The sequence below is a fragment of the Chinchilla lanigera genome, unplaced genomic scaffold (genome assembly GCF_000276665.1).
Source record: "Chinchilla lanigera isolate Chin_1 unplaced genomic scaffold, ChiLan1.0 scaffold00049, whole genome shotgun sequence".
Classification (NCBI taxonomy): Eukaryota; Metazoa; Chordata; class Mammalia; order Rodentia; family Chinchillidae; genus Chinchilla; species Chinchilla lanigera.
Genome location: NW_004955450.1, coordinates 16,299,217 through 16,318,744, shown reverse-complemented (window position 1 = coordinate 16,318,744; position 19,528 = coordinate 16,299,217). Strand labels below are relative to the sequence as shown.

The 19,528-nt window shown below is 46.8% G+C and overlaps 1 protein-coding gene across 4 annotated transcripts in view; it reads left to right on the top strand.

The window, feature by feature from the left end:
• Aqp9 (aquaporin 9) overlaps window positions 1–19,528 on the top strand; it is a 92,897-nt gene that overhangs the window by 27,858 nt on the left and 45,511 nt on the right. Inside the window, exons 2-4 of one of the 4 annotated variants that reach the window (XM_013518820.1) lie at window positions 14,222–14,301; window positions 15,726–15,826; window positions 15,963–16,198. In XM_013518820.1, the coding sequence (XP_013374274.1) occupies window positions 16,088–16,198 (111 nt within the window). In that variant the 5' untranslated portion in view covers window positions 14,222–14,301; window positions 15,726–15,826; window positions 15,963–16,087. The remainder of the gene's footprint in view (window positions 1–14,221; window positions 14,302–15,725; window positions 15,827–15,962; window positions 16,199–19,528) is intronic. The other 3 variants (XM_005393841.2, XM_005393842.2, XM_005393843.1) reach the window with 3 other exon arrangements.

The window sequence follows — 19,528 nt, the reverse complement described above, 5'->3', positions numbered from 1 at the left end:
GCTTCAAGAGGCGAGGTACATGTCCCCAAAAGGATGCCTCAGTTTCTCTTGGAGGGGAGTAGGGAGCCACAGGACGTTCCTCAGACAGGGTGCCTGGTCTTTTCTGAGGACAAAGCGAGGGTCACCCGTCTGAGAATTGGGCCAGTGACCGCTGGTGTTTCTCTCGATGGTGCTACAACAAGCATGCAGTTGGGAGGAGAGCTTTGCCTTCGAAAGAGCCCTGGACACTGACGTTTATGTCCCCTGTGCTTGATGGGGCAGTGAGAACTGTGATGTGTGGAGAAGCGACTGGGAGGAGCCCTCCTGATCTGGTGCTCTCACAGGCAGGACTGGCAATATACACAAGGGAAGGCAAGCTCGTTCCTTGCCAGGACGAGGAGCCCCGGGCTCTGAGGATGCCGTGCAGGCACGCTGGGCTGCTGGGTGGCCAGCAGTAGGCATTCGCGGATCTCCCCCCTGCCGAGCTGGGGAAGCAAGCAGGGGACCGCTGACGCCTTCAGGATGTGTGCTCACACCCTTGCTAGAGATCTGCAGGGGAATGGAAGCCCCAGATCCACGTAGTCCACTGTCGTGTGTGGGACACGCGACTCCTCACTCCACCCCAAGCCGGTGAAATGCGAACACAGCAGCTGTTAACGAACTGGCTTGCACACTGCTGCTGCTAAGGCTGACCAGCAGCCCTCTTGGTCTGGGGCGCCTTGGGTAGCTCTGGAGACGGGTTTTCATGAGATCAACATGTGACCAGCGGTGTGAGATTCTGAGGTGCACGTGGCTGGGACCGTGGCACCCGTCCTGGCCTGCGTGCGATGTGCAGGAGGAGACCTCGACCTCAGTAGTCCTGTCCCAGGGAGCGGCAGTTCTGCCTGAGGAATCTCTGCCCCTTCTTGGTGGGTTTGTTCCATAAGGCAGCATCATCTTGAAGAAAAATGTAAAAGATAAGCAAAAATCTACCCATCGACCAAAATAGCCTTTCAGTTTGGGCAAAAGTGAGATTTCTCTATGTACTTGAGCAATCCTGCACTGGACCCTGAGTCCAAAGGTTTAGGTGGGAACATACTTTCCTATGTCCCTGCTGCGTGATTTTGGACTGCCCACTGCTCCTTCCGACCCTCACTTCCTCACCTGTAAAGTGAGAGGCCTCTCCACTCCCACCCAACTTGGGCTTGTGGAAAGTTTGCACGCCACAGATGCTTGAGGTCCTGGGAGTCCGACCACAGCACTTTTCCTGCATCAACACCGTACACCTTCCCGGTAGAGTGGGAGAGCCAGGCGGGTAATAAGAAATCGCTCCAGATGACGGTCTTGAGATAAACAAAATAATGTGGGTAAGTTCACGGTAAACCGGGCAGGGCTATTTAAAAAGAAAGTTCTAGCATCTTGCCTATACTTGGTGCACTTCCGTGATGATAACTTAACGATGAGATGTTTTTGGTGTTTGGTAAATATATTCAGAGGAGATGTTTTGGAAGGAGCATCTCTGACACACAACCACACCGACGTGGCTCTGTTTCTTGGCCTTTCCCAAAAGCTTGTCCACCCATCAACAGCCTCAGGGCACGTGGTTCTTTTCCGTGTTGATCCTTAACTCCCTGAAACCTGGTCAGTCACAGGCAGGTGGCTCTCCAGTTGGGGAGGAGCATGTCTTATGAACTTTACTGGCAAATCTTTGTTTGTTTTTGCTTTTTTCCGGTACCGGGAATCGAACTTACGACCTTGCACTTGCCAGGCAGGAGCTGTGCTGCTGAGCTAAATCCCCAGCCCCAATACTGGCAAATCTTGTTGAAACTGAATGTTTAAAAGTTTGTTTCCTGGCAGTCAAATGCCACTACTCAAAAAGATTAAGAAAATAAGAAAAGGGAGGGAGGCTCAGGGCCTTTCATCTAGTTTCCAAAAATTACCAGTAGAATTGATGTGGGAAGTGGTAAGCGGAATGACCAGAGTGGCCCCAAGCCATCCAGCCCGGCCTGATGTCAGCTTCAGGAAATGCAGGGGCAGAGGGAAACGCTCCTGACCAGCAGAGCTGAGTCGGGTGGGCTTGCAGGTGTCAGGAAGGATTAAGATCGTAAGTCTCTTTGGGTTCATGAATCTGCTCCCTTGGTGGATCTGTTTTGAAACTTTAACATTACTAAGCAACATCTACTACTAACAAGGTATTATGTGCTAAGGACCACCAGGTATTCAACCTGCCCCGAAGTTCTGACCTCACCCCAGGGACAGGTGTCAAAGCTGCGTAAGGCCAGCACAGTGGCCTGAGGCAGGACAAAGAGCTGCTGTTACAGCGATGGGACGAGGAGACTAATGCCTTATTAAACTGCATTCGGCCTTTGGCCTGTGCTAGAAGCTGGCTTATCTCACAGATGAAAGGCCAAGGGCAGGATACCAGCTTCTTTGAAACAAAGCTTGAATGTCTGGCATGTTGCAAAGAGAGAAGTGTTAACAGGTTTCTTCCTGCAAAGCTGGTAAAGGCTCAGGTGACCGTCTCCCTAATCACGGTGAAACAGGCCCCGGGAGACACTGCGTGAGGCGCCTGGGCCCGAGGTGCTGAGCAGTGCCCCGCCAAGCCCCTCCCCTGCCTGACCGACATTTTCATTGAAGGAAATTTCCTCCATCAGGCCAATTTTGATAAAATTTTTTCTAAATTTATTAGGAGAAGGCTAATCTTTATGAGATGGAGAATCTGTTTTACAATCTCTGTCTGCTCCATACAGGATCGCATGAGCGTGTTTATTGCCTACTCTGCGGTAGGGGTCACCCAGGTCGCAATGAACCTATCAAAAACAGCCACGAGTGCAAAAGCGCCTGCCTGGCAAGCGCAAGGTCATGAGTTCGGTTCCCGGTACCGGGGAAAAAAAAAAAAACAGCCACGAGTGAAAATGTGACTTCAGCCAGAACAGTCACCCAGCAGAGTTCATTTCATTATTCTGAATATTACAAGGGACTAAGAAAAAAAAAGGCACATGTACAAACAAAACCCCAAACCACTAAACACTACATAGAGATTGATTTAGCATAAAAGAGTAGAGATTAGCAGGCATGGTGCTGCACACCTATAATCCCAGCATTCAGGAGGCTGAGGCAGGAGGATCGCCGCAAATTCAAGGCCAGCCTAAGCTACAAAGTGAGTTCGAGGCCAGCCTGAACTGCATAGTGAAACCCTGTCTCAAAAAGACAAAAAAAAAAAAAAAAACCTTTCAATCCATTAGCCAGGCTTTCTTCGGGATAAAAAGATTATAATCATGCTAGTCTAGACCAAAATTCTTCTGCATGGCTCTTTAAAAAACATTTGTTGACCCGCATGCACTTTTCTAATAAATAGGACCATTACTACTCCCAGAATCATACTTATTTTGCCTGCATTTGTATTAAAGTCGAGCGGTTTCTCAAAAAACTCTAAGGCAGAAATGTTTGCCTTAAAGTCTGGGGATTCTCTAAACCTGTGTGCTAATTCAGCGATGCAACATTTAATTTAAGGTTTCAGCATACTCAAGTTTGTGTGAAAGACATGCAGTGACAAAGGTGAATATATATATTTTTCTCTTTCTTGGGTTCTTTCTTTTCTCTTTCTTTTTTCTTTTTTTAAACTGGACAGCAGTCAAAACAGGGAAATTTCTGTGTTGGCAAAGGAGAGTTACACATTTTTACCTTCACACCCTAGTCATTAACCCATAATAATTTTTTAAGTTATTAAGTTTACTGGTGCATCTTAGATACACATAATGATCGAATTCATCATAGGGAATCTGCACCTGTACCTGATATATCTTTTTGTAGTTTTAATTTTAAAGAGAATAAAAAATAAGAAAAAAACAAAACAATACGGAATTTCAAAACAAGATGATGGGAAATTAACAATGGTTGTTATGTGGGAGTCAGTGGTCTCTCAGTGGTCCCCGGGAGAAAATGGCGAGAGGATATAGAAAATAAAGACAAGAGACAACAGCCGGGGTCAGGTGGAGGTACCTCTTGCCAGATGAGCACAAGAACTGACTTCGGCAGTAGGGGCGTTTATTTAATACACTTACAAAGTAGTGTCATGAGAGATAATGTTGCCTAGCGACTAAGACTAAGACTGTAATTGTCCAAACAGGATACTTTCTCCATACTGAGGTGGCTTGACTGCCCGAGGCACTCTGATCTGTCCCACCCTCAGACACACGACCAACAACCAACTCCAGAGGCTCCCAACATGTTATATTACATATCGTTATCGTCAAAGCAGCTGCTCAGATGACCAGATATTGGCATGCAAAATTGATCAATTAAGCATTAACTGCTCCTTTCAATAAACCAATAGGAATTAGCACAATTATCTTAGCTGTATTGTGTATATATATTTTTCCCCTTCCGTCTTTTCTCCTTTCCCTCATCCCAGTTGTTCTTTCTTTTGAGCAGTTTCTTTCCCTTTCACAATATCTATTTTCCTTTCAGATTTGATTTGCTCTTTCAGTTTCTTTTTTTTTTTTTTATTTTAAAGATAAAAGGAGGGAAACATTAACAGACATACAACATTTTACAACATATCACAAGCACAATACAGACAATACAGAGTTACAAACAAAGTGGTAGGAAATTAACAATGGTGGTTGTATTACATATTGATATCTTCAAAGTGGCTTCTCATGAAAACAGATATAGACATGCAATACTGGTCAACCAAAGACTCATTGACAGTTTCTTTCAGCATAGAAATAGAAGACAGAAGAACAACCATGTTATCTATCCTGTATATACATGCATACAAAATTTCTCCTTCTTTCCCTTCTCTTTTTGCTCTTTCAGTTTCTTACACTAGGGAGATGATATCTTGACTCCTCTTTTTTTCCCCCATTCACTTCCTCTCTTTAACCCCTCTTCCCCTCCTTATTTACAAAGCTTTGTTCCCATTGTGTCCTTCTTTTCTCATTGTTTCTTCCTTTCCCTTTCTTCCTCCCCCGCCATTCCCTTCTCTTCCTATTTCAAATAACCATTGTACATTTTGGTCCTTATTTACACTTTCTGTTTCTTACACCAGAGAGACAATGTGATATTTACACGTGTCAAATTTATTTCACTTAAGAGTATGGTCTCAAGGGACATCCGTTTAACTAGAAATGGCTGAGTAGTATCCATTGTTTAAGAAAACCCACATCTTCTTTATCCATTCATCAGTTGATGGATATTTGGGCTATTTCCAAGATTTAGCTATTATAAACTATGCTGCTAGAATTATGGGTATACATATACCACTGTGGTAAGATGCTTTTAATTCTTTTGGGAGGATACTAAGAAGGGGAATAGTTGGGTTAAATGGGACCTCTAGTCCTAGTTTTTTTAGGAATCTCCACACTGGTTAACACATAATAATTCTAATGCTGCCCGAATCTTATGTAAAGAAAGGACTAGTATGAAATCATTTCCTTCCGTGTCTAAATTGTAATAACCACTAAATTTGTGTGACAGTTAAGCCAGCCAGCTAGGCCAAGCTTCTCTAGGGCCTATAGATGCCAGAGCACCGTGGAAGGACTGACCTCACGGCTTCTTAGCCACAGGAGTCCGGCTTAGAGCCAGTCTCTCTGCCCCGTGGCACGTGGCCACTGGGAGCCCCTGCCTGCATCTTTGCTGCAGGAGCAGTGACTCCTCAAGAGCCAAGAGTTCAAGAGATGCCTGGGATTTCTTCTGAGACTACAGCGAAACTCACTCTAGGGATGCAGGCGTCATTTAGTGCTTTGAAGGAACTTGGACTTCTCCAACAGCCACTTGAGCATAGTGTGAAATTGTACTTCCCGCTGACGGACTTGGTTTGAGCCTTCAGGTCTGTGGTCATCCTGTTATACTGTAAACCAGTACAGTAGAGTTGTCTGTGTATTTCCACAGTGTGCTTCCTTCTCCCCATCAGATAGGAATTAAACCAAATTTTGAAAACTCATAAAAAAGAAAAAGTCTATTTTTTGGGTCATGTAACTATACCACGGAGCCCGGGTAAATACTGAAAATCCAACTTTGAATGTCACCTGTTGTAAGCTTGACACATGCAAATGTGTTACCATTAGAGTTCCTTTTTCAGGGGCTGGGGATTTAGCTCAGTGGCACAGCACCTGCCTGGCAAGTGCAAGGTCATGAGTTCGATTTCCAGTACCAGAAAACCACCCCCCCCAAAAAAAGAAAAAAATGTAGAGTTCACTTTCCAAACTATTCCCAATTTGATTTTGTCTCAAGCCATTTTCAAGGTATCCTACACTATGCAAATGATATGATACAGCTTATTTTTTTGTACAATACATATTTACTTGACCAAGCCCATGAGGCCATGGCAAGAAATACAAAACATCATTCCTATTTTTAAAGAATTTCCAGTCACTTTAAAGAAAGAAAACATAGCTGGTATAAAAGAACAGGTGAATGGCGAGAAAGATGGATAAGTGTGTGCTCAGAGCCAGGGAGGGTATTTTGAGGGGAATAATGAAAATGTGATTGTTACTGCAGTAACTTTTTATTTAAACCACACACAGCATATATTTGACCATACCTTGTATACATGCACACACATGCAAGAAGAGATAAGAAATTTCATATGTTTAAGGGCCAAGTGGGTAAGACATACAATTACTGGTATAGGCAATTGACGGTAAATGACTCCAGTTCAGAAGAATTGTGAGGATAAAGTTCATAAATGAGTTAGAAGCTGGGCTTGGCATTCAGAAGAGAAGATAGGCTTGGACAGGAAGACAGGAGGCCAAAGGCCATTCTAGATGAGGGAATACACACAAGCAGGGGCTCATTGGCAGAAATGAGAAAGGGATGCTGTGAAATCCCTTTCAGATGAAACAGAATTTCATATTAAGAATACTGAGATCAGCCAGGTATGGTGGCACCTGCCTGTAGTCACAGCACTCAGAAGGCTGAGGCAGGAGGATTGCTGTGAGTTTGAGGCCAGCCTGGACTACAAAGTGAGTTCAAGGTCAGCCTGAGCTACATAGTGAAACCCTGTTCTAAAAAAAAAAAAAAATACTGAGATCTGTACTAGGTAGCTGTAGAATCATACTTGATACTTGATGTCTTAGTCCACTTATGATGCCATAACAACATCCTTGAGGCTGGGCAATATCTTAATAAAAAAGTGAGCTCCAAAGCCAGGGTGGTGCAGACAGAGGCTCACCAGGACGTGGCAAAGGGCGTCACATCATGACACAGAGTGAGCGTGCCAGACTGAGCTCGCTTTTCACAACAGAGCCGCCCTCTCATAACCCATTCATCCGCTGACCCAGAGTGGGCGACCCAGTCACCTCCCGAAGGCCCCTCATCCAGCCCGAGCACTGAGGACCAGGCTCCAGCACCGGCGCTCCAGGGGACACGTTCGAGACCTGGTGTGGCAGACCTTACACATCAGTCTAGCGGGTCTGAACCTCCCTCTTTAGATAGCAAAGCATCGCTGAGGTTTAGGGAAGGGAACGTCATAATAAGTAGTGCTTTATAAAGACTCTCCTTCAGACCAGGTGGGATACAAGGTGAACCCGTGAGCAGAGGGAGGCCAGGCGCTCATCCTTAGCACCTTTCAGTACCGCTTTATTTTTCTCTTTACTGACACAATACGTGTGAAACGGAAGGGAGACTGACAAATACGGTGAAAGTTTAGTTTTAGAAATTGTTGCCATAGGAGACACGTTGCTGTTTATTCCCCTCAAAATACTCCCCCTCGCTTCAAACACTTGCACCCCATTCTTCTTTCTCCCCACTTTCTGAGGCAGCTCTGGAGTCCTCTCTCATCAGTGTCTGTAGCTGCTCGCCTTGGCATCTGAACTGACTCCACACACGGTCACTTTGACCTTGGAGACGAGCCAGACGTCACACAGCCAGATTTGGTAAACGATGCGCATGAGGACACAGCCTGCCTTTCTGCTGGACACTTGGTACCGGCGTTCACTGCATTTTTTATCAGGTCTTTTTAATGGAAGAGGATAGCAGTGCTGCTTCAGAAAGCGGCAAGGACAGTGGGGTCAGTGTGTTCAAAGCCGGGGGCGTCTATTTGAGACAGATGCATGGCAATGTGTCTTTCCCTGTAACGAGTCTTTAAAATTAAAACATTCACCATATATCTTGATCACGCCTTGCATAAAAATTCATGGTACACTGAACGCACCTTCCATTTGTGACAGCTTAAAGAACTGTTGCTTTACCATTGCCTGTAAGGTCCCTCAAATCCCTTCGCACTGATTTGTAGATCTATCACCTATGCTTTGACCCTAAACATATGCTGAGCAGCTTTATACGTGTTTTTCCGGAACATTCTTTACATATCCTTTTGCAGCATACTTTTTTGCTTTTGTGGTTTAACATTATACTTCTGAGCTTCACCTATATTGCTGGGTGCAACTGTAATTCATTAATTTCTGCTGCTTGCGGGTATTTCATTGCAAAACTTTACTGTTTATCCATTTGAATACAGACTAGCATGTTGAGTTTTTCCTAGTTATTTTGCTCTTAGAAATCAGGCTGTCATACACTGCTTTGTATGTCTTTCTAGGAACATGTATGCAGGAGCTTTGCTAGGATATGTTCCTAGGTGTGAAACTGCTCGGTCATGCACACGCATCTTCAAATTTAGTAGCAGTGCCAACCTGGGTTTGGTTTCAAGTTTATGGTCACCAGCAAAGCAGTGGTTGCAATGTTCTACATCCTTGATGACCCTTGATACTGTAGCATTTCTTTATCAATCCACTAGGCATATATTTGTGTTTATTGGCCATTTAGGGTTCTTCTTTGATGTGCCTCTTCAGATAATTTATTTTTTCATTAGGTTGCTATGAATCTACTATATTCGTATATGTATATGAGTTGTCTTTATCGTGTATTCATACATACATACTAGATGTAGGCCTTTCTTACATGGGAAATATGTTTTTCCAAATGTTTTTTGACTGCATTTGTTATATTTTGATAAGCAGATATTTTTTAAATTTTAATATGACCAGACATATCACATTTTCGTCTATGGTTTGTAAATTTTGTGTCTTATTTAGGAAATCTATCCTTTGTTGACAATAGACAATTCATGCTGTACTCCGCAAGGCCTAGAATTTGCTTACTTTATTCTACAGTTGATTGCATAGGAAAAAAATGAGCCGTGATGTGTTTTGGGGTAGTGGGCTTGGTCTTCAGAAGGGAAGGCGGTGCTTGGACAGGAGGAGAGGAGGCAGTGGGCGTTCTAGGTGAGAGAATACAGCACAAGAAACGACTTGTGGACGGAAATGAGCAGGGCATGTGTGAAATCTGTGTGCTTCACGGGGGTCTGAAGGAGCAGAATGAGTGGAAAAGTCTGGGGGCTGGGAGGCCAGTTGCTGCTAACTTCAATTGTCCACGCAAAAGACACAAAACAAGGTTCTAGGAATGAGTTACTACAGGTCTCACATATGCTTAATTAAGCTTCCATGAAAATTAAGAGCAGAGTCCACAAATCTCAAAAGCGGGAATTTCGACCCAAGCACTTTTGAGAACAGCACTGCGCTAGACCAGCGCGTCGCTTTCGTTCATTCAGATGAGGGAAAAGACCAGCAGATAGTTGCGTATTCGTCATGAGCATTTATTTATTTACTTTTTTGTTTGTTTTTCTTCCGGTACCAGGAATCAAACTCACTCACGACCTTGTGCTTGCTAGGCAGGTGCTGTGCCGCTAAGCTAAATCTTCAACCCCGAAAATTTAAATTGTATCTATTCTTATTGTAAGCCTTGACACAAATCTTAGCTTTTGTTGTAGAAAGTGGGACACGGCCCTGGGCTCAATTCCCAGTACAGAAAAGAATGACTTTCCAGGCTTAAAAACAATGAAACAACACAGTTGTCCTTCCATATCCACCCATTCTAAGTCCACAGGTTCAATCACGAATCAGAAACGTTAGAAATAATCGCATCTGCCCTGAACATTCAGACCTTTTCATTGCCATCACCCCCTAAAGGATACAGAATACAACAGCTGCTTCCACACTGCTCCTGTTTTAGGAGGTGCTGGGAGGACCCTAGCGGTGAATGCGGTAAGGGGAGGGGGTACATAGGTTCTGTACCTTTCATAGGGGGGCTTAAGCACACGGGGACTCTGGAGTCCACAGAGTCCAGGAACCCTGTCCCGCTGTACACACAGGTGTGAAGATGAACCAGCACACACCAGGAGCCGGGCATGGTGGTGCACGCCTGTAATCCCAGCACTCGGGAGGCTGAGGCAGGAGGATCGTTGAGAGTTCAAGACCAGCCTGGGCTACAAAGTGAGCTCAAGGCCAGCTTGAACTGCATAGAGAGACCCCATCTTAAATAAATAAGTAAATAGAGCCAGAGGTGATGGCGCACGTCTGTAATCACAGCACTCAGGAGGCTGAGGCAGGAGGATCACTGTGAGTTCAAGACCAGCCTGGGCTACAAAGCGAGCTCAAGGCCAGTCTGAACTGCATAGGGAGACCCTGCCTTAAATAAATAAATAAATAAGTAAATAAATAAAGCAAGCCAGAGGTGATGGCGCACACCTGTAATCACAGCACTCAGGAGGCTGAGGCAGGATGATCATTGTGAGTTCAAGACCAGCCTGGGCTACAAAGTGAGCTCAAGGCCAGCCTGAACTGCACAGAGAGACCCTGCCTCAAAAAGACCAAAAAACACACCCCAAAGTACTTACTTTCATCAGTAGCTCCTCGCTTCTACAAGAAAGACCTTAAAAATCAATATTTGTTTAAACAAAAGGATAAATAAGAACCAAAAAAGAGGCATAAACCAGAAATGAAATAAAAACTAGCTGATTTTAAATAAAATAAAGCTGTACTGGCAAATAAAATCAATGTGTGACTATTTAAAAATAATAATAAACATGATGTGCTTCCAGCAAGTGAGACCAGAGAGTCAGAGAGAGAAAAACATAAACAGATATTTAAAATAAAAAGCGTACTTTAAATTACATACTACATCTGTATTAGTAATTCTAGCTTAAATAGAACAGTGTCTAGGAAAGAATAAATGACTAAAATGCATTCAAGATCAATAAATGCCTCTAATTATGGTAAATATTAAAGCATTCTAAAAAATCTGTTAACCAAAAATGTTAGAACCCATACACTCTTTGTTTGTTTGTATTTTGGTGTTTTTTGGTTTTTTTGTTTTTTTTTTTTTTTTGAGATAAGATCTCACTCTATAATTCAGGCTGGCCATAAACTTACTATGTAGCCTAGGCTGGCCTTGAACTCACAGTGATCCTCCTGCCTCAGCTTCCCAAATGCTGGGATTGTGGGTTTATGCCACCATACCTAGCTTCATCAATTTTTAAGGGACAGATAATTTTTGGACTATTTAAACAGTTTTGTGTGACATATAAATATGGAAATCTCAGTTGAATATAGTGGCACACACCTGTAATCCCAGCACTCAGGAGGTTGAGGCAGAAGGATCACTGCAAGTTCGAGGCCAGACTTAACTAGATAGTGTGACCCTGTATGAAAAAAAGCAGAAGGAAAGAAAGAAAAGAAAGAAACTAACTAGCATTAGTTTAACATATACAGATAATCCCACTTCTAGGAGGGAAAAAAAAAAAGAATATTATATAAACTGATTAAAACCTTCTGCAGGGATATAATCCAGTCTGTTAATAGTAGCATTTCTGAGGCCTGGGATTATGACCAATTTTAACATTTTAAATACTTGTGAATTAAGTTTTCTCAATTTAGTATGATTTTACACTCAAAGGGAAAAGATGATTTCTTCCCCAAAGGGAGAAGAAAGGAAGTAGAGCATCTTATTCGAAGTGGATCAACTCTGAAGGAGTGTTTTTCAGTTTAAGAGAGACCCAGGCTAAATTTTGGGGTCTGGGACAGAAGCCAGTTGGGAAGGCGACCAGTGAGGGGATGACCAGCGGGGTCTCCCAGGGCCCCAGGCAGGAGGAGGGGAGCCAAGGCGGACGGCAGAAGTAGAACTGGGACAACTACTTGAGGAGCAGGACGCAGAGAATCGCGGCCAGCATCCCTGTCTGTTTTCCCAATGGATCAACTGGTCTGAGGGGCACAGAAGAGGCTCCGGCCGGGCTGATGCTCCCTGGACTGAGACGGCTCCATCCGGAAGGGCCTGAATTACTAAGGTGCCCATGAGATTCCCGGACTTCACCCAAATTGAGGATCTTTGAATCCCAAATCTTTTTTTTTTTTTTTTTTTGGACAGAGTCTCACTCTGCAGCTCAGACCAGCCTCGGACTCATCTTGATCCTCCTGCCTCAGCCTTCCAAGAGCTGGGATTACAGACACGAACCACCACGTTGGGCCAAATCCCCAGTCTTTTGTGGTGTGGTAAATACTTAGGGTAAATACAGGATCAGAGTATCCGAAAGCAGGTGATTCTAATGCGTGATAAAATCTGAAACCCTTCAAGGTCAGCCGAGGAGCTGGGCCCCTCGCTGAGGCCGTCCCTCGGTGCGCTGCCGAGGGCCGGTGGATAGGCTGTGGGACTGGGCCTCTCCGCGCTCTGGGGACAAATCCTCAGGAAAACCGACGGCTGAGTTCGCGGCTGCGCGTGGGCGCCCGGGGTGCGGCGGAGCCCGAGGAGCAGGTCGGGGAGCACAGGGTGAGCAGGAGGGCGCGGGCTGGAGAGGAGAGCGCTGAGCGGGTCTGCGGAAGCTGAAGAGGGCGAACTGCAGGTCTTCATCGCTGAAGCGGATTTGGGGGCGAAAGACTGTAAAAGAGGAGCCGCACTCCCTAGGGTGCCGCCCTCCAGGGGGAGCTGGGCAGAGGCCGCCTGAGTGAGAGAGGTGGGGTGCGGCCGGCCGGAGCAGGAGAGGTCCAGAGGGGCGGTCAAAGTGCGAGGTGGGCACACTCTCAAACACTTGGGGCCTCGGGGCCCGAGGAGCGGCAGAGCCAGGAAGGAGGGGGCGGTGTTGGGGGGCCCTAGGCGGTCTGCGTGGGCCAGATTCGTCCAGGGCAGGGACTGCGGACCCCTGGGTTGGCAAACATGCAATGACCTCCCCATTGTCTGCGTGGTAACAGCCGGGACTGTGGTTCAGTACCCTGCATGTCACTGTTCTTACCAGACGCGGTGCTTGTGGGGGGTTTCTTGGTCGCTTTGACCGTGAATTCTGTGTTGAAGCCTCAGTGTTTCTGGACAGTAGTTTTCGAAAGCTGGGTTCCCTTGTCTCCTTTCTACCTAGACCTCTTTCTCCTGCCCCACCTCAGATACGTGAAAGGAGGGAAGCTGCCCCAGGCCTCCAAGAAGAGTTTGGAGCAAGTGCTTCGCAGAGGTGTGGGCGGGAGAGGGTCTCCCTCCCCGCAGGGATGATTTGCCTGGTGGTCTGGGAAGCCTAGGGGGTTACACTTGAGGAGAGCTTGTTCCGGGAGGTGGAAGGGAGGAGCAGACTCTCAGCCGAGACAGAATAAAAGAAATAACAGATTCTGCCCTCCTCTACCTGCAGGTGAAGTTCTGCTTTCTTCACACCCTCTCCCTGGGGAGCCTGGCCCGTGCTGTGCCTGGCTGCCCCTCCCTTTACACAAGAGCATCCCCGCTGTACCCAGATCCGCGGTGCTGCCCACCTCGCCTCTCTCGGGAGCGCCTGAAGCTCAGCTTTCACAAGCAGAGAGCATGACCCTCCCCCGCGCTCCTGCGCCCGGTGGCTCCCAGGGCCCAGGGCCACCTTTCCCATGGAGCCGAGACTCTGCGGAGCAACCCTGGGGAGCCTCGGGTGTCCTCGTCCACACCCAGTTCACCAAGCCCTTCCAATTTTAGGACGTAAAGAAGTCAGGAGTCCTCAGGTTCCGTGAATGCTCACACGTGGAGCTGGGGTGATCTTTTCCTGACTCTAAGACCAAATGGCATCACATTCCTCCTCAGTCCATCCAAGGATTCAGTATGTTTCCAGCTTTCCTCATGGTTTACAGGGCCTGGTGTGGCCTGACACCGCCCACGGCTCTGGGCTCTCTCGGACCCTTTGGCCCTTCTCCCTCCCCTCAGGCCAGCTGCATGGGTGTGTCCTTCATTCTTTGATAGATCCCTTGCTATCCCCACCCCACCCCTCAGTCTTTTTGTTGTTGTTGTTTTGTATCTTTTTGAGGCAGGGTCTCACTGTGCAGGTTAGGCTGGCCTTGAGATTACTCTGTAGCCCAGGTTGGTCTCAAACTCCCGGTGATCCTCCTGCCTCAGCCTCCCGAGTGCTGGGATTACGGGCGTGCACCAGCACGCCCAGCCTACCCTTCAGCCTGAAAGTCTTGGTACACGCACTTCCTTCCCATTTCAGGTTTTTAACCGCTTGTGTCTTTCTGCTCTCGGCTCAGACCTGAGTTCCGTGGCGACGCTGTCAGACATCCATCCAGCAAGGTGAGATTCCTTTGGGATAGTTGCTGGTAGGAATGTGCCCCCGCCTGCGTATGTGGAGCGTATGTTCCAGTTGTGATTGCGTATTGTCGTGTGTGGTGATTTTCCTTGCGTTTGGCTCCCTCACGGAAGGCCTGTGAAATAGAAGAAGCCTGTGTGCTTCTCCTCAGGACAGTGCTTTGCGCCCGGTGATTGAGCCAAAAATATTTGTAGGGTGACGGAGTGGAGGGAGCAGAGAACATCCTGTGTGTGCCTGGTGGAAGGCGCGGTAATCAGGTCCTGTTTCTCTGGTCCTCCCACCGGGACTTGGGTAACTCTGAGACGGTGGTAGCCGTGATACTTTCATTGGAGCAGAAGCCCCAGTGCTGGTTTATCCTGGTTCTGCAGAGTTCACCTTGTCAGGTCTAATTCTAACAGTCGGGTACCGTCAGACACGCTCCTCTGCCTCTGGGCTCACCCCCTGTGCTCTGCAGCCCTCCTGCCCGTCACCCGCCTGCACAGCTGGAATTGACTTTGGGCTTCCAGACCAGATAGGGCAGGGCCGGCTGCGGAGCCGGGGCACGTGGTGTGCGTGCTGTCGCTGCGGGGATGCCTCAGGGCTCAGAGACTACTGCTGGGCTCTCCTCCGGACAAACCAGCTTTGGGAAACAAGGCTTGAAGACTTGAATCTCAAGATGCTGAGTTTCTGTCCGGGGTGTTTTGCCTAACTGTTTTGCCTAGCTGTTTCATGGTAAATGAGGGGAATAATAACCTAGTACAGTTCCTCAAGAGACTGTCAAGAAGTTGCTTGCCCTTTTTCTGATTCTTGGGCCCCAAGCTGTCTGTACTGCCGCAGCGGATAGGGGTCAGCTTCAGTTGCAGCAGAGGTGCCCTGTCCTGCCCCAAGAGTCCGGTATGGAGCTCACAGTCCGTGTCTCTGTGTTGATTTCTCCATGTCCAGGATGCCCAGCATGTTTCTTAGCAGCCTCGGAGTGCTGTCATCAAAGTGCTGAAATGATACTAGGAGGAGAAGAGGGGTTAATCTGATAAGAAAGTGAACATAAAGCCACACGTGGTGGCACACGCCTGTAATCCCAGCACTCTGTGGGAGGCTAAGGCAGGAGGCTAGGGCAGGAGGTTAGGGCAGGAGGCTAGGGCTTGAGGATCCCTGCAAGTTCAAGGCCAGCCTGGGCTAGTATACATAGGTGAGTTTAAGGCCAGGCTGAACTGCATAGTGAAACCCTGTTCCAAACGAGCAAAAACATGGTATTTTCTCGTATTCTCTAATTTGGATGAGAACCTCCTTTAGTAGAGAGTGTTTATACTATACATACCTAAACCTGATCTGACAGTCCCAAATTACATCCCAACCACCCACTTCTGAATAGTAAAAAAAAAAAAAATCAGAAGCCTGTAATTGTGTAACATGTAAATCTCTCCTGGCCCAGGGCCCGCCGTCACTGTGGTTTGGCAACCACCAACACATCTCTTTTCTCATCTGGAAGAGGAAAAAAAAACCAACAAAGAAAAAAATACCTGGAGAATACAGGTAATGATTAATCTATCGGGCATGAAAAGGACCATTTTGAAAATTGCAGGTTAGAACTCATTAATCCAAATCAATAGCAGTGAGCGGGAGATGACGGTTTCGCTGGGAGATTAAGTCACAGCTTTTCTGTGGACAGCCTTTGGACAGTCGGAGAGGCCCGCCGGACATCTCCAGGAGCCTACTCGGAGTTCGTGTCCATGAGCCTGTGAAGGCGAGGACTGAGCCAGCTCTGTGGAGTATCATCGGAGGAGGAGCCCCACGATGCCTGCTGACATGGCAGAACCTAGGAAGGACTTCAAGCGCAGGCTGGCCTTGAAGAACAGCTTAGCCAGGGAGACCGTGTCTGAGTTCCTGGGCACGTTTATCCTGATCGTGAGTATTTGCCGCTTTTCTAAGTCACACCCTGGTTATGCGTCCCTCACTGCCAAGCTGAGGGCGCAGAGCCTTATTTGGGTTTGTGCCCTCTGGATTAGTAATCAGATTCATCTCTGCCTGGAAGTCACAAGTTGCTACTAGGCTGCTTGTCAATAATACTAGGTTTTTCTCTGTCCTCGCTGCTTGTATCTCGGATACGTGGGGATGGAAGAGGAGTGTGGTGCTTTTTGTCACTTCAGGGATTGACTTCCTCAGAGTCTCAGATGGTTTTGTGATGGAAAAGTTAGTGCTGGAAATTTTTCTCAATGAATAGTTGATTTGTGTCCGGCTTGCTTCCCACAAACATGGAAGTAGCTCAGTCGTCTGGGAAAAATATTGACGATCAGTAAATGCAGACTGCAGGGATGTGCTGGGAAAAAAGATTGTGTTGCCAGGTTGCTGGACTTTTCAATCAACTGGAAATTACGCCGAGTAAGAACTGTGGACGTGCGCTACTCTAGCTTTGGCTTCCTGTCATTTTTCCCCTTTAACTGAAGCAAATCTCTAGAGATCCTGAAACAGGCAGTTGTAAGAACTTGTAGACATAAGAGAAGGGCTGATTCTAAGAACGTGATCAGGGCTTCGCCAGAGATGAGCTCAGCAAGGAACAGCAACCCGGGAAGTTTGTGTGGTTGGTGTAGGTTCCACACTTTCCACCGCTGCCTTGCCGGAGCCTTCTCTGGATCACCAAGCTTTAGCTGGGGTCAGACCGTTTGTGAATAAAGAACTATTGTCACGTGGCAACTATTGATGTTAACTTAAAAAAAAACACTCCGATTCCCCACTCCAGCTTTGAGTCATGTTTAATAAAGTTCTAGACAGTTGCCCGTAAGTTTTGCACATTAAAAGTTCTGTCCCTTGAGTAAATAGATAATAAGGTAGAAGGAGGAGCTTAGAATGTGTCAGTCAAGCCAAGGCTGAGAAATGAACCTGAACGCAAAAAATTGAGCTAAAATAACAAGAGGAGTCGTACACTTCCTAATCTCGGACTCTTCTGATCCTGTCACCCAAGTATCTGGGGGGAATTTTAGACAGTCTCTAGCATTCCTCACCTTCCCCTGGCAAGGCGCTGGTTGTGCCGACCATACTCTCAGAACTGAGGGATGCAGAACTGGAGATAAAAGGGGAAATAAAAATAGGTGATTTCTCTGATTCCCGTTCACTGCCTACTGGCAAATTGCTCTCAGTGAGACAGACGCTCTTGTGTTATGATATTTGAGGATCTGGCCCCAAAGAAGGGAGTAAGTTGTCACCACAGACTTGTCTCAGCCCTCGAGGCATGTGGTACAGAAAAATGAAGCGAATTCAGTTATATTTCTGCAGAAAGCCAAGAGGAGAAAGTGAGTTAAACTTCCTTCTTTTGTAACTGGCAAAGTTAAAACCCTCCATTTCTTAGTAAGAATCTGTTTCATCATCCCATTCTTTTGAAGTGGAGAAGGCGAATGTTGCTTTCAGATTCACTCAGGCAACCAGCAGCGTGTCTTCCTTCCCCAGCTGAGCTGGTGACACACATCTCTTGGTTTTCGCCCACAGTTCCTGTCTTGTGACTCCCTCCCCACGACGGGCCACAGAAACTACAGCTGTCTTTCTGCCGGAACTCTTATCTTTCTGCACCTTTCCATCTTCAGCCTCGCCTTCAAGGAATTCTCTGGCCTACCTTGTTAGCATATGTCTTGCTGAGAGTGATTTTCCAGTGAGCAATGAACTAGAATCAGAGACCCCATGGACCCTTAGTTTCTCTCCTCTCCTTCAAACTCCCCCACCAAAACGCTGAAAGTGAGCAGGTCATCAGACCCCTTAGCAGAAGGTGTCTTCCCCGTCTGCTGGAGGGAAGCCTGCTACCCAGAGGGGCTGGGAAGAATCTGCAGTCAGGCCTTGCTGGGTTTCCCCGTCAAGTCAGTTTGTTTGCTTGTTTTTTGTACTGGGGATGGAACACAGGACACTGTGTGTGCTATGAACACACTCTACCGCTAAGCTATGCCTCCAGCCGCCCTGCAGTCTGTAGGCATCAGATGCATCAGATAGAGCTCAGTTGTGCAGGCTTTAGTCCTGTCTATGCAATGAAGTCTGCATCTAAACCCAAAGGACAGTCTAATGTGTGCAGCTCACAGAAGGCAGTGTGCCCTCAGGGTATAGAGCCCCCCACGCCAACACACACACACCCCTTAACCTGTATATCTTTCATCTCTATCCTTCATACTATCCTTCATTAACAAGCCTGTAAAACTGAGAAAGTGTTTCTCTGAGTTCTGTGAGCCACACAAGCAAATTAATCCAACACAAGAGGGGGCGGTGGGAAGTCCAAACGGTAGCTGGTCTGTCATCCCAGGTAAGAAGCCTGCAGCTGACAACTGCACACCTGAAGTTGGAGGCTGGTTTTAGGTCCGAGACCTCAACCTGTGGCACCGGACACTATCTCCAGGTAGAAGCTGTCCATGTGTAATTGATCTGGTGGCGCGTCGAGCTGGCTTCCACTGTGGAATGAATAGCGTGTTTGCTGGCAGGGGAAACCCCACTGCTGGGGTCACAGAAGTCTTCATGTTGATCCTTCTAATGTGAGAGTAGGAGAAAGGTTTGTTTTCCTAGTGCTCACGGTGGGTTCTAAAAACACATGGCTTAATACTGCGCTTTGAAAAATTGAAGTTTGTATCTTCTGGTCAAAGTAAATCATAAATGGATTAATACCTATTTATAGTGTGTATTTATAGGTGTATTTTCTAAGAGCAACCCTGATGAAATCTGTCACTGTGATTATAATCTTCAGTTTTACTGGGGCCTGTGGGGAAGCGCAAGCAAGGAGTCTGCGCATGCACAGTGCCTTTTCAACCAGTCTGTGTGGTTTTGCTCAAAGGTCATCCAAATCAGTTCTTTCTGACTTATTAGAAAATGTGAGTTTTGCATTGCATTTTCTACTCAGAAGCTTTGGCTGTCCATCGGGCATGGGGAAAAGTAACATTGGAAAGACGGCCAAAGATAAACAGATGCACCAGTCCTTCAAATTCGTGAGATTCATTCCTACCCCACCCTGGGTGTCCGAAGTCACTTTTCTGCCTTCTCACTTCTCTGCCTCCTGAGGAACATTTCACACCAGGGTGGAAATGGCGGATAGGGTTGCCCGCGGCTGCGTTAAGGGGAGAGAAGGCCCACGAGAAGCTCTTTGCACACTCCGAGTAAAATCAGCATCAACAAATTTACAGCCAAAGAATCAGCTCCAGCCGGCCTTTTAGATGTTGAGCTAGATAGGCCGCTCCCCTGTACTCGTGTAGGGAGAGGCAGCGCAGTGCTTCC